Genomic DNA, 15,305 nt, shown 5'->3' on the forward strand with positions numbered 1-15,305 from the left:
AGCTTTCCCATGAGTGGCTGTGGCTTCGGCGCATTCAGCATACATGCCCCCAGCGTCTCAGAGCAGAAGTTGTATTTTTAAGAAAGAATAATATACGATGTGATTTGATGCTAGTAAGCCGAATCTTGGTTAATGTGATCCCAAGTTGTATGAGATATGGTGGCAAAAAAATATCAGTATATATTCAAAGTTCTGAGTTCTGTTACATTGGCAGCCCAGATTAAAACACTGAAGTTTTCTGTTGTCCAGCACTTAAGTCTCAACTGATTTTACTGTACGATATATTTGGTAAATAAAGATGTGTGTCATCTGCAAAGCAATCAAAATGGACACTGTTACTGCGGATTATGTCAACCAGGGGAGGAATCTGTAATGAGGAAAGAACACAGCTTGTTATCCTGCTTCCAGTCTTCTTTCTGACTGTCTCTACTCCCTAAGCAGCCAAACCCTTTTTCCCTCTGCCAGCTGCAGTTTGCATACAGATGAGATCCTGACTCCCCAAACTCCTGCCAGAGTTGTATATAGATGTGTGCTTTTTATCTCAGTCTAGACATGGAATTCTTTCATTTTCACAATATATTCAAACAAATTTTCCAGGTTTGATTTCTCTAACTACTGTTGGGATTCACTGACCCTCTTTTTGGCATGCTCACCTCACATTGCACGACTGCGAGTCTTTGTTGAGCTTGTGGAACCAGGACTGCTGGGCCTGGCGGCACTCTGCTCTCGTGATCACGCCGTCTTCATCCAGGTCCAGACCCAGGAACACTGATCGTGCTTTGTTTCTCTCCTTGGCAGTCAAGAGACGCACCATAGAGTTCTAGGAAAAAAATAAAATCCGAACAGTGTTTGAGATTAGGTGGCCTAGATCTACTCATTAATTTCCTTCCTCTTTTTTGCTTTTGACTGCTGTAATTTAGGGGTCTGGAAAAAATGTATTCTAGGGCCGATTTCTTTGGCCTTAATCATTCTCAATCACATTAGCACTCTCTGACATAATCTGCTAGGGCTGTTTTACCCCAGAGTCACACACAGTCCACAAATTTAATCTCCCAAGGCAAAACAAAGCATAATATTGAAGCTGTTGTGAAGGGACAATAAAAATGAGTAATTCAGGAGGGTGAAGGCAAGCCAACACTTTAGTAGAAATTGCCCCTGCGCCCTGCTATCAAACTAACCTCAACATAAAGTGGTGTTTGACCTGTGGTTCTTCATTTACTACAAGTCTGATTAGATAGTATTTAGGCTGACCGGAGAAAGGTATGTCTTTGCCAGACACGCCGACTATGCTTGAAGATTACAATTGCTGATCTGCCCCGCAGTAAAGGAAAGAATGTAGGCACAATTACATCGGGTTATGCCATGGCCACAGAAAATTCTAGACTCTGAATTCTTGGAGGGATCATTTTCACTTTGAGAGAAAGTGCAACAGAAGGGACAGCCTGTGTGTGTGAGAGAGAGAGAGAAAGAAAGAAAGAGTAAGTGCTACATAATGTTATCTCCGCTGGAAAGATGCTGATGTTAATGTTAATGTTTGGCCAGATGGAGGGCTATTCTCCTTTGTTAGAGGTTGAGTATGGTCACGACTTGAGAGCGTCTTTGTTTACTAAACTCCTTGTTCAGCCTTGTGAACCCCTTCCTGTTTAGCTTGATGCTGCCTAGCAACACGAACGTTAGATATCCTGGGGCTCAGGAACTGTGTTTCATCATGTTTAAAACAGAAAAGCCAGATTCAGTCTGGCTGTATAAGCAAACAAATAAATTATTTATTTGATTACATATGGCATCTGTTAGAGAGTGATATAAGCAGGATAATATCCTCCAAGTTTGTATGTTAGATGTTTGTAATTGGTGATGCTTGGCGCCAGATGGTTCTTAACCTCCTCTATAGTGCCTAATAGAAACTCCAGGTCCCCAAATTTCTTCCTAGTTTACTTCAGTATTGCTGTACAACACCAGTGAGGAGGAAATGTCAATATGGTCCAGAGCACCAGGCATGGGTCCACCTCAGATACTGGGACCCATCCCCATCATTAGGACCCATGGTGGAAAATCACATTATCATGTGTGAAGTTGGAAAATCACATATGTTTACCACACTTACTTTCCAATAAAAAAGATTACACGCCACAGAGCATGCTTATTAATGAGTAAAGTAACCTACTGAATGTATACTTAATAAATTGTATCAACGCAATGCCACTGTATAATTCATTCATTCATTTTCTGTAAGGGGTCCTGGGGGGCTGGAGCCTATCCCAGCTGATATTGCGCGAGAGGCGGGGTACACCCTGGACAGGTCACCAGACTATCACAGGGCTGACACATAGAGACAGACAACCATTCACACTCACATTTACACCTATGGGCAATTTAGAGTCACCAGTTAACCTGCATGTCTTTGGATTGTGGGAGGAAGCTGGAGTACCCCAGAAAAAAACCCACCACGCTGACACAGGGAGAACATGCACAAGCACAGAAGGGCTCCCTCACCCTTGGGTTTAAACCAGGAACTCTCTTGCTGTGAAGTGACAATGCTAACCACTGCACCACAGTGCCGCCCAAAGGTAAACAATACAACCTAATATTTCTTTTTAACCTTATAAAGTTAGGTAGCACAATGTTAAGCAGCAAATATCTTGTACCAAAGAGTTTACAATAACATCATTTAAGGTAGTTTGCTAATGACATTAGCACAGCTAGCTAATGTAACCAACCTCAAGTTACTTGCGGCTTAGCATTACATTACCTAACTTAACTAGTTACAGTTATATCAGAATATTAGGTTGTGTAGTTTACCTTGGTGTTATTGGTGGAGGGGGTGTGGCTTTTTCAAACTGATAAATGCATGCTATTGTATCCTGATTATTACCTCTGAGACTTCCCCCTCCAAGCAGCAGGGTCCAACAGAGGAGGTGAGCCCGAGCCTGGAGCACCAAATCTAGACCCTTCGTAGAACTTTGAGGATTGTCAGAGTATTAGGGCTGCTGTGAAACTACGCCTACTTAGGGCAACACAAAGATTTATCTTGGGTGCATCAAAGACATGCATAGGACAGGTCATTGTGATTTGGTAGTCAGGCTTCTGCTCCTCAGAGTTGATCTCATCTAATTAGTGGCACCAGCTGACTGATTCATCACACCTGGTAGGAATCTGTCTGTATCTATATCTGTTCTGTGAAGCACTGAAGATAGTCAAGGACTGAAATGTTTGCTGTTTCTCTTCACTATTTTTATTAGTATTCTTTGCACTTTGAGCACCCTTCTTTTTGTGCACAGATGTTCTAAATAATTTTTTCTGCATTGATCTCAACCTGTGAACCTTTTTTGTGGCCGTCCAGCCCAGTTGCATTGGTGTGCATGTATCTCCTCTGCCGTCCTTTCTAGGATTTTTAGAGTGCTATTGGGTGCTGTAGCATTTTCAGAGAGCGCATAGGCTCCTTTACAAAAATGTCTTGAGTATATTTGACCCATGTCCTCATTCTAATACTTCACCTCTGTGCGAAACTTCCTCAACACTGCCAGAGACTCAAAGTAAAGGAAGTCGGACCATTCAATGTGACCCTTCTTCTCAGGATCCAGCGCCGCAAATTGGGCCAGGACTTCCTCCTCTTGCTCATCAGTCAGGTCCTTATCAAACTGTTGCTTGGATGCAAAGTGGCGGTACTGCAGCAGCTCGTCTGACACCAGGCATGACTCTACAGAGGCAAGAAACAATTCATCACATCAGACCTAATTAGTCACAGAGCAGTCTTCCAGATGTAATTATCTTATTGTGACTCATTCGCTACAAAGGCAAGACCAACCTCCTACTGTTTGCCCTCCATTCCAAGCTGCGGAATAATACCACACATTTGCTAGTAGACAGTAGTGAGGGCAAATAACATAATAACTCTGACTGAGCAATACAATAAATAAAGAAATAAAGTGAACAAAACAGAGTGTGCAGTATGAAAATAATTCTTTCACAAACCTGTTTTTTTAAAGACATGCAGTACTGTGTGGTCTAGATTATACAGAGAACAAGGAGAGCACTCTTCTTGAAGAGGGTAACCAGGCTCTGACGCTTTCATCTTGTATTTTATTCGTGTGGTTTTTTTTTGGTGTGTTTAATGCTCCTGTCATTTGTGTGCAACACTATCAGGCACTAGAAAGAGACAATACTGGGATCTGTCTTCAGATTACAGCAGGTTGAGACTGACACTGACACAATGGAGTTACTGTTGGACACTAACCTTTTTTTTTCTAAGGAAACTTAGGCTAATTAGGCCTTTGGAAATACACACCAGCCACTTTATTAGGTACACCTTGCTAGTACCTGGTTGGACCCCATTTTGCCTTTGGAGCTGCCTTAATTCTTAGTGGCATGGATTAGATAGAGGCTGTGGTGTTTAAACCATGCTCAGCTGGTACTAAGAAAATCTCCCCCACACCATTACACCACCAGCAGCAGCCTGAACTGTTGATACAAGGCAGGATGGATCCATGAAGCCAAACTTTGACCCTACCATCTGAATGTGGCAGCAGAAATCCAGACTCGGCAACAGACCAGACCAGGCAACGTTTTTCCAATCTTCTATCGTCCAGTTTTGGTGAGCCTGTGTGAATTGTAGCCTCAGTTTCCTGTTGTTAGCTGACAGGAGTGGCACCTGGTGTGGTCTTCTGCTGCTGTAGCCCATCTGCTTCAAGGTTGGACAAGGTGTTGTTGCTTCAGAGATGGTCTTCTGCAGACCTTGGTTGAGTTCCTGTTGCCTTTCTATCAATCTTGAACCAGTCTGGCCATTCTCCTCTGACCTCTGGCATCAACAAGGCATTTTCACCCAGAGAAATGCTGCTCACTGGATATTTTCTCTTTTTAGGACCATCCTCTGTAAACCCTAGAGATGGCTGTGTGTGAAAATCCCAGTAGATCAGCAGTTTCTGAAACACTCAGATCAGCCCATCTGGCACCAATAACCATGTCACATTCTGATGCTAAACTTCAGCAGGTCGTCTTGACCACATCTACATCCCTAAATGGATTGAGCTGCTGCCACATGTTTGGCTGATTAGCTATTTGCATTAATAAGCAGTTGAACAGGTTTACCTAATAAAGTGGCCGTTGAGTGTATAAAAACAAGACTAAGTAATTTGTGATAGTTGAGCAGGTCTGTGTTTGAATCCCGCACAAATCTGCTATGTCTCTAATTTGTCAAGTAAAAACCACCACTGTTTCACCATGTTACCCAACACTGAAGACGTGATGATTTTAGTCCCATGCGAATCAGCATCTTGGAGATTTAGGGTCTTATTAGGTTTTTTTGTTTTCCTTGCGCCTCTTTTCTGCCTCTTGCCCAGTTTGGGAATTATGGAGTCTGCGTTGGCAACCACAAATGAAAGTTTTGACAGCATTTCGGGCGCTGGAGGCTTATCTCACTACACAGCATGGAGACCCATTTGCAGAAAGAGCAAGCTCAAATCCATCAGAGGAGCGAAATCTCCAAAGATGATGAGATGGATGACGTGTGACAATGTGTGGCAGAATCAGTTCTGTTTGTTTGACCCACGTTTTTTTTTTTTTTTTTTTTTTAAAAAGGAGGTCAGCATTACACATCATGGCTCGTGTTGCTGTGTTGGGTAGTGGAGTTTCAAATCACTGTGCTCATCATATCACATAGTCAGCAAATTTGAGTGCAGACTTTCATTCAGCAGTGCATGAAACACAGATGTGGAGTGTAATTTCTAACTCTCATGGAGTCCCCTGGCAGAGTCCCACTGCCATCCCTAACAATATAATAAACACTCCCCAACTGCTAAATATGTAATGAAACAGCAAACATCACCACCTCCTGCCATACTTTACCAATTTTCTAACCATGATACAGCGACTCACCTGGGATGATCTTGCACTGCTTGAAGGTCTCCATGAGGCTGTACATCTCTTCCTCTGTTAGGAGCAGATTCAGATTATCCTGCAGCACAGGGTTGAGACGAGGGCAGAGAATTACACTTCATAAAAAAAGGGGAGGGGGGTGGTCACATAATTTCTTTCATAGTGAAGTGGTAGCCTATATTACTTGACGTTTAATAAGCGAGCGTGGTCTAATTACATGGACTTAGCTCCCGATGGGTCTCCTGCAATTAGCCACAAGCATACTAAGTATTGGATTGTGAATCCATTTCAGCAACTTCTCCATTTCCCATGTGATTAACGATGATGTGCTGTTATATCTCCTTTCATAATTGTATCATTAGTGAAAGACGGACAGAAAGAAAAGAGGGATTTGCGGTTCATTTCAATTGAGACATTTACTGTAAGTGCGGAGTGTCATGAGGTTTGATGGTTCGCAAACTTTCATAAGGTGAAAGGAAACTTCAAATTGCAAAAACATGTTATAAGCTTTGCTAATACAGAGTATTATGTGTTTTTCATCCTTATTTAATGGCAAAGGGCAGACTTTAATTAATTTAATGTGACCGTCCCCTTACTTAAAATACACAAAATGAAGATTTTAATTGCTGCATATCAAAATTCGTAGCTTAAAAAATAACAAATAGGGCATTTAATCAGTGTAATGGAAGATAAACATGATGAAAGATGTCCGTGATATATATGGGCTAAATTTCTTCCCACACAGCAGCAAATCCACAGGCAAGAAAAATCACTCATTTGAATATGTATATTTGTACATTAATTGTACATTATGTATCGCATAAGTGGCATGATGAAGCTTTAATGGTCCCTCCGCGATTACTGAGGTTAGTCAATTCCAATTTGTTTACATGGGCCTTAATCACCATTACAATCTGTCAGGGCTTCATAAAATCCACATAATGAAATCTAAATGAAAAAAGCACAACCGCCCACCCCTTAAAAAATAAACGAACAAACACCCTCAAGATCAGCAAATAAATGCAAAATAAAAAGGGATATGTAATAACAGGGGAGTGGATAAAAAGCAGATATGTCAGTGTCAACCAACAGTTATTAGAAATGACAAAAAACACTGGAATTTCCCTCTGAGTATGAAATAAATTAGACAGGAAGTTCAGATATATCTTGCCTCACCCACACGCTGCCCCTTGCTGAACTCCCTCATCCATCCCCAGCCTTTTCTATGCCGACAAGTTTGATTTCCCCACAAACATTGCCTCATTATATGAGCCACTGGGTGCAAAACAAGCGTGCCAACAAGCTGCGTAACGTCTTCCTGTATTTCTTCAACCTGTCATTGGGATCACAGTAACTGCCGTCACCTTGCTGCCCCATTGTCTGCGCCATTTACACATCAGAGACCGTGTGCATCTAATTATCCATATATTTATTTGCCCTGAACGCTGTCCAGTGCTTTCTGTTGTTATCTGGGTGCTGCAAGTGGGTGGTAATATTTCAATACATGCAGGAATCTAAATCATATAAAGAAACTCACTTACTTAATGTCCCTGTGCTTCCGCCATGCATTTATTACTTTCTGAAGTTGATTATTCAGGCTTAACCTACACATATCTGCCCCTAATGGCCATTCCAAAGTCATGAAACACTGAACCAGATTAATAGACTCACGTCCTGTCTGCAAAAAAAAGTGTAGGGGCGCAGTCTGGGGCATGGTGTCCTTGTTAAAGGTTTGATATATATCATTTCAGCAGAGTGGAACTATTACTATAAAGTGCCTAAGCTGACCGAGAGCTATGACCACAGAGCAGCTGACAGAGGACCGTTGTTGTCACATCGAAAAACCCTTCATGCTGTCTTCCACATTCTTTAGTGGCTGCTCTCTGCAGTTTTTCAACAGTCACCAAAGCCATTCAAAAGCCCAACACGGATGCAGTTCAGTTGCCAGAGGAAAATGTTGGCATTGTACGGTTCTGCAAACCTCGGATACATCACATTTGTACATTTTATACATCATATATCAACATTTCTAAAGCGACATAATTCTGATTACATGCTGTTTTTTCATCAGGGAGTGGAAGGCATGATGAATGCCGTGACACTGAGGCAAGATGGCTGCCAAGCTGCAGACGACTGTTTAAGACCAACAAAACAACAAATCTGGTAGTATTTTAGCGAGAGTATTTCCAGTGGTGATTGTGCCACCAAGAGAAGGTGTTTTGTAGCAAGACATCAGTGATATTCCAGCAGTGACTGTGCGTCCAAAAGTGGATGTTTTTTAGCAAAACATCAGCGGCATTTCTAGCCCTGATTTTTTTGGGGAGATATTGGCAGTATTTCCAGCAGCAATTGAGCCACCTGAAGTGAATGTTTTTTAGCAAGGCATTGGTCACATTTCCAGCAGTGATTGTGCCACTAAAAGAGGGAGTTTTTAGTGAGATATCTGCAGCATTTCTAGCAGCAATTGTGCTACTAAAAGCAGGTGTGTTTTAGCAAGACATCTGTGGCATCTCCAGCAGCAACTGTGCCACTAAAAGCAGGTGATTTCTAGTGAAACATTTGCACCATTTCCAGGAGCAATTGTTTTTGCAAGGCATCAGCAGCATTTCCAGCGGCGATTGTGCCAACAAAAGTGGGTATTTTACGACAAAAAAAAAAAGATCTTTTCCTGACAGTAATTAAGTTGTTTTTTGTGGCTAAACATGACCAAGCATAAACCACAGCATTGTTGAAACATGAAGTAACATCAAATTCAACATTTCGGATACATAATAATTTACATATGTTTGCAGAAATGTACAGCACCAAGATTTATTCTGGAGATTGGGTTGAAATACAGCATGAGAAGCAAAGATGTAGCACCACAGTGTATCATCCAATTAAATGTTCATAGCTGTCATTATTGTGGGCAATGTATCCTATTTATAATACTATTAAAACAAGTGTGTGTTTCCCATCACTCATGCACAGCATGTTACATTGAAGCTGCTGCAGATCACTTTGAGCCACTGGTTGATTCTACCTTCAGTTCCAGTTTAGCTTCCAGTGCCTGCGTGAAATTAAACGTCATGTTTGTCTTTTACGCACTTCAGGTGATAATTTGATCTGTCCAACCATATAGGTATGATTTTCCTTAGTCATGTGGGAGGTGTTAAATATTGCATCATACTCCAAACATTGTGCTATATCCATCTTATCTCTTTTATTTCTTATCTGTCTACTTTTTTATTTACCCCAGGAATTCATAAAGCACCCATTTATCTGCATGTGTCTGTCATTCTAAAAAGTGAGGTGAGAATCAATAAGGAACAAAACAGATTGATTATGCCGTCATCAGGAAACTGCTTCCTCTGTTTGTCCTGTGCCAGACGCTGTTTCTGTGGATCTCTAATCTGCAACATCATTACGTTCATCAAGCGTTACCCCTGGTAACACCGACTGTCTGCAAAACAAGGAAACTTTCCATCCGCTATGGATGTTATAATTATATTGTTATGTCTGTCTGATGACATTTTCATCCAAACTTATATTAACGTCATATTCCAAAACGAGTAACCTTAAGAGAGATTTAAGGGTTTATGCAACACTCACTGACAGCATCTGGAAAATGGACACAAAAGGCCCCTGGGGGGGGAGAGAGTATAATAATAACAACATATTCTAATCTTACTCTGGCAGCTTGCATAAATAGTTATTTAAGGCTGTCCTGTTCAGAAAAATGACAGCTTTGATTGTGTCTTCAAAGAGCTTTAAATAACCCACATTTAGGCTCAGTGCTGGAGCAGGAAGTTATAAAAAAAAATCTCCTTACTGATCTAAAAGCTGCAGGAATCAGTATTTCTGCATGAACAATGAATCAGGTGACTGTGTGATGTGACATATGCCGCTCGTAGTCACATATAACCCAGAATATGTCATAAAATAAGAGAATTATCATCCAATCGTGCAGCTCTCCTCGTGTCTATGGAGCCTGTGAGTAACTTTTTGCTTTCTGTTTTGCAAACTTTGCTCTTATTAACCTTATTTTCAACATATTCTTGTGAAAAAGTGAAGCTTCTTAGAAATATATTGAAGCTAAAGAGTCATATGTGTCTCAGGTGTTGCTGGAGACAAACAGGAGCTGAAAAGAGAGTGAATACTGGACTTATATTCATTATTATTGACACCAGGGCTCATAATGAGCGCTCATTTTGCTGCATGTCATTTACAGATCCAGCATGTCTGCTAAATTATGAACGCTTTGACTGAAGCATGACCCCAGGATTTTACCTCAGCAGCTAGCAGCAAGCATCAAAAAGAAGTCAGCGCTATAGAGAGGGGTCACTCATGTTCATGAACTCTTTCTCTGTCTGATTGGCTTCTATTGAGCCATACATGCAGCAGCATGCTTTGAAGGCTGACTGTAAATTCACTTTCAAGGAAACCCAGTCCATCTGCCAGCAGCAGTCTACCAGTGTATGTGTGAAATTAAATGTCAGATGCAATGGAAGGAGGGGGGAGGGGGGATTTGTAACAGCTGACTGACATGTGCTAACAAAAAAAGCTGGTTTCCTTAGCTAAGAGGACTAGAATTCGCAATTTGAATAAAACATTTCTCTCCGTCCCTCATTGAATTGTCTACTTCTGCCCCCATTCCACGCACACCGGAGGAGCCAGCCAAAGAAAGGGGACCTTTCAGTGTCCTTTCTCTGATTGTGTGAAAACACCCCCCCCTTAAAGTGCAACTTTGGCAAGTGATTTTGCTTCTCAGGGCTGGCAAAAGACAGCGAAGCCCCCCTCTCCACTCTGAAGGGTCCTCTAGCAAAAGCGCTCTTCAGCTGTTTATGCTTGAATTAGTACAGATTGCATCATGCCTCTCGACGATCACCAGAGAGTCATCAGTTTTGGCATAGGCCTTGAATTCCTGATGAGAAATTGGGCATTTGTTTTATTGCTGCAAAAAACAGTGAAAACTCTCCCAGAATGTTGCCTCATTGTATTTGACCTCTCGTTGAGTTCATTTCTAGGGCTGTTCTGCATAAAATTTTTTGGGCTGCAGAGATTTGGTAGTAATCAACTGTGAATATTCCATGCAGAAGTTCAGAAACAGCATACTAGCTCCAAGAAGTTTAAGTTTTGAGATTTGTACTTATAAGATTCTGTGTTTCTGTGAAGGTTAGACACAGTTCTTAGCTTGAGCTAAGATAGCAGCAGTGGCTAACATCTGACACTAGTCGCATTTCCATTACAGTTTTGCGCAAAATAAATGCGATATTTCTAAAGTTTCGACAAAGTACAATTGCGACTTGCAGGTGTTTCCATTAAGGGGTGTTTTGCGTATGAGCCGTAATTCTCATAAAACCTTGTCCCGCGAGACTCCACTTTGTTTGCGGAAGTAAGATGGACAAAGGCAAAGTCCTTATGTGTGGCAGCGACTACGGATAAAGGATTTCTGGGAGAGGATCGTGAACGAGGAATTCACCAATGTCATGTCCGGTTACGTATATTTGCGAAAAAAGTGTTTCTGTTACACTTTTGTGATATACTTCTATATTGACACGTCTGAAAAACCACCTCATGAGAGCGTAAAAGCTTTTTCTCGATATTGAGAGTTTTTTCGAAACGTAGGTGTTTCCATTACCAGTTTTTTATTGTGATATTTAGGTTTTGCGCATTTCTAGGGTTAATGGAAACACACTTATTGAGCCGTCAAATGGTCCTAACAAACTCACTGACACTAAAAGTGTATTAACAAGATGTAGCAAAAGAAAATGTAAGGCCACAAGTGTTGATTTCGCTTGCTGCCAAGACAACTGCCGCGCTAAATGTACTCAGCTGTAGCCAGTTAATGTTGCTAACTCACTGTCACTGAGGCTTAAAGGAAACAGAGCCATCGTTAACGACATTAGCTCCACATGTGCATTTCCTGCTATGTCTGCTGAGACAAAATGGCTGTTGCATGAGTAATATACTCTCTGCATGTCAGGGTCTGTACATTTACACACTTAACACCCTTTAAAGCTCTGAATCAGGATGTCCAGGATTGCAGGCTGTGACGACTGCCTTTATGAGTGAGTGTAAAGCCATGTTTAAATGTCATGATCAAAGTCGTATAATGGTATATTTACTTTCCTTGACTTTCCTCGAGTTCAATGGTTTAAGATAAGAGCCCCGTAAGGACTTCAGGAACATGCAAAGTTGCAGTTTATCTTATCTGATTGTGCTCCTGTAGAAACAAGATAAGCTTGTGATTATGCTGAGTGTATCTGGTATCACAAATATCGCCTTTTAGTTTCATTTATAGAAAATAATCACAGTTTTAGTTGCAATATTGGTCAAGAAAAATCCAAATGCTACATTTAGGGCATTTAAGAATATAGCGTGTAGCATGTGCTGTTCATGATGCTAAATGGAATCACTCATAGATGTATTTATACAAAGTAACACGGTTAAGTAAAAGGGTTTGCTGCTGATCTTCAGTACACATGGCCATGATTGCTCCCAGAAAGGTAGCTGCCTCACTGTCTTGAGCAAAATTAAGAAACTGAGAAAAACACAGGCTCTGCTGGTGCCAGCTTTTCCCGCCAGTACACCGTCCACACCCATTGGCACCCCCCATGTAAGTAAGTAAACCCTCAGTTTTTGTCGTACTCCTGCCTCTGGTTCTGCATTCGAGTCCTCTCTGGTTCATGACAGGCTGAGGTTTGCTGAAATAATCCTCCAGAATTTCCTTTATAACTCACATTCCAGTGGAACAAATTTAAATGCTGAAAGCAACGTGTATTTTTTAGTACACGCTCATGCATCTGCACTTATAAGAACTGCGTGTTTGCTGTCCAGCAAGTGACGTTAGCAGTGAGCTGTGCATACTTACACAATAGTAGCAGCTCCAGCCAGTAACAGTGTGGGCCGTATCTCTCATCTCCTGCAAGGCCTCAGCACGCAGGTAGCCCAGCTCCCTCAGGCAGCCGTCGTGGAACACCCGAGTGCAGATCCTGCAGGGGTACAGGTCGTCGGCTGTCCACACCTCACACACGTCGCACATCTCGTCGCTCGTTGGCTGGAAACAGAGTCAGAGTGTGTCACTTACATAAGGATTTTTTTGCTGCAAATTCAGTCATCTTACAAACACACACAAGCATACTGCTTTGTCTCCTGTCCATCAAAGCTCTGTATAACAGGTCAGGAGGAAAGATGAGGCACCAGTCCATCTACAGTAGGAGTGTTGTCTGATGGTGGAACGGGTAGTGTATAATGCATCAGTCGTATGTGTTGTGTTATTTGCTTGCAGTAGACAGCACTGCCTTTGATATGAAAATGATATCTGTGCCCTTATTAAACATGTATTCATTTCTCTCCAACTTCTCCATAGACGTAGACTCCATTTACAGCCAGGATACACTCGGCTGTCAAGCCAGGGAAAATGACTGCTGAATGCTTGACTGGTTAACCACACAAAGATATTGTCAGTATCCATACTTGCTCTTTTTTATCTCTATTTCAGTGTCTTGGCACCGGCTTCAGGGCTGGAGACACATCACAGCTTATCTCAAAGTTATGGCCTACTTCTTGTGACCTGATGACTCCATTTACATCAACAAGCTTCCAGTGTCATAGACCCAGTCAAAATGAGGATCTAAGGTGTCATGAGGGACTATAACTGATGGAGAAGGTCATTCATCAACTTCTAAGATGCAGTCATTCATCTAAAAACAATTAAAGTGGCCCTACGGGCTTCAGTTTTCATTATGCCACACATCTGCATTGGGTGTAATAAACATCATACTGTCTTGAGCTGTACTGACAGAAAGGTCATGGGGTCAAAAACATCCAGAGGGTTCATCCCCTTGGGTGCATGATTGCTCTAAGCAACTTCCCTTCCTGTTCCCTCCCTGTCTGTTGAAATGTGAGGCATCTTATATGCACAGTTGACATTTTGGCCTGAGGGTAGTGACAGAGTATAGCCGGCTGCATGTCAAAAGTAGAAAGGATTCAGACTCAGACGCATCAGTGCACTCAGAACAGTTATAGCTTCCTTTGATTTTGATGTCTGGCACATAGACAGGGGACTTTAAAGTTCGAACAACAACAAATTAAAGACCAAACAAAAAAGAGACACCAATGGATTCACTGGTAAAAAGAAGACATGGGCTACATATAAATAACATAACTCACTATAATAAAATAAGACACCTCAACACAGAATAATGTAAGGATTTTGGGTTTTGTTTGCTTTTGCTATTGCTGATTTTAATGTTAGGGTGGGGAATTTTATTTTTGACAATTTCAACATCATCTTAAGTACAACTGAGTGTCATCGGCATAACACTGAAAAGTGACACCATGTCTGTGGATGTTGTGGGGACAGACGCACATACAAAGAGAATGAAACTGGTCCCAGAATTAAACCCTGAGGTACACCACACTTGACAAAAGAAAAAGTTGCTAATGGAGATACAGATCTTTAAATGTGACAGATACAAGGTAAAACGATTTACTGCCATACCAGATAAACCAGGCTATTCTAATGCAACATTCATATGTACACCTATGACAGGTAATGCACCAGAATTCATATATAACCCATGTGATTATAAGCCAGAAAACGTGTACATAACCCATGTAGTCGTGAAGGCTGAGATTACATGATGAATGTGCGTGTCAGGACACGATTGGGGTGGTGGTTGGGTCATGTCCCATGGATAACCAAATGAACTTTGAGTTATTTTAAGGTACATTGTCAAGTCAGTTTGGTTCATAACATGACAACACCCAACCATTTTTCTTTTCCTTTAACTAACCAATGGAAGTGTATGGTCCTAAATCTAACCTAAATAAAGTTATGTACTAATGTAAAGTACGTAACCTGACAATGTCCAACCATGATTCCTTTCCTGTACCTAACCTACATAACTGGACGTTCCTAAACCTAACCTACATAACTTTATTTTGCTAAACTTAACCTACTTACACTACGTTAATTATGTAACTTTACATTAAGTACTTAACGTGACAATGCCCACCTACGATTCTTTCCTTAATGTAACCAACATAAGTGTACGTTCTTAAATCTAACCTATGTTACTTTACTTTCCTAAACTCCCCCACGTAATTTTATTTTACTAAACCTAACCTACGTACCTTTACTTTACATTAGTACGTAACTGTGTGTAAAGTATGTAACCTGACGATGCCCAAACATGATTCCTTTCCCACACCTTACCTTTTTAACTGTGCGTTAGTGCGTAACGTGATGAAACCCAACCATGATTATTTCCTTAAACCCAACCTGCTGGTACGTAACATTACCTTCCTAAACCTAACGTATTTATCTTTGAATAAAGTTATTTACTAATGTTAAGTACGTAACCTGACAATGCCCAACCATGATTCCTTTCCTATACCTAACCTATGTTACTGGATGTTCCTAAACCTAACCTACATAACTTCATTTT

The 15,305-nt window shown here is 41.3% G+C and overlaps 1 protein-coding gene across 2 annotated transcripts in view; it reads right to left on the reverse strand.

Moving 5' to 3' along the window:
* phf24 (PHD finger protein 24) overlaps positions 1 to 15,305 on the reverse strand; it is a 48,474-nt gene that overhangs the window by 15,196 nt on the left and 17,973 nt on the right. For both annotated transcript variants that reach the window (XM_033646955.2, XM_033646954.2), the window contains exons 3-6: positions 12,725 to 12,910; positions 5,872 to 5,950; positions 3,495 to 3,697; positions 654 to 820 (exon numbers count right to left, since the gene is read on the reverse strand). In XM_033646955.2, the coding sequence (XP_033502846.1) occupies positions 654 to 820; positions 3,495 to 3,697; positions 5,872 to 5,950; positions 12,725 to 12,910 (635 nt within the window). The remainder of the gene's footprint in view (positions 1 to 653; positions 821 to 3,494; positions 3,698 to 5,871; positions 5,951 to 12,724; positions 12,911 to 15,305) is intronic.

Source organism: Epinephelus lanceolatus, chromosome 19, assembly GCF_041903045.1.
Source record: "Epinephelus lanceolatus isolate andai-2023 chromosome 19, ASM4190304v1, whole genome shotgun sequence".
NCBI classification, from domain to species: domain Eukaryota; kingdom Metazoa; phylum Chordata; class Actinopteri; order Perciformes; family Serranidae; genus Epinephelus; species Epinephelus lanceolatus.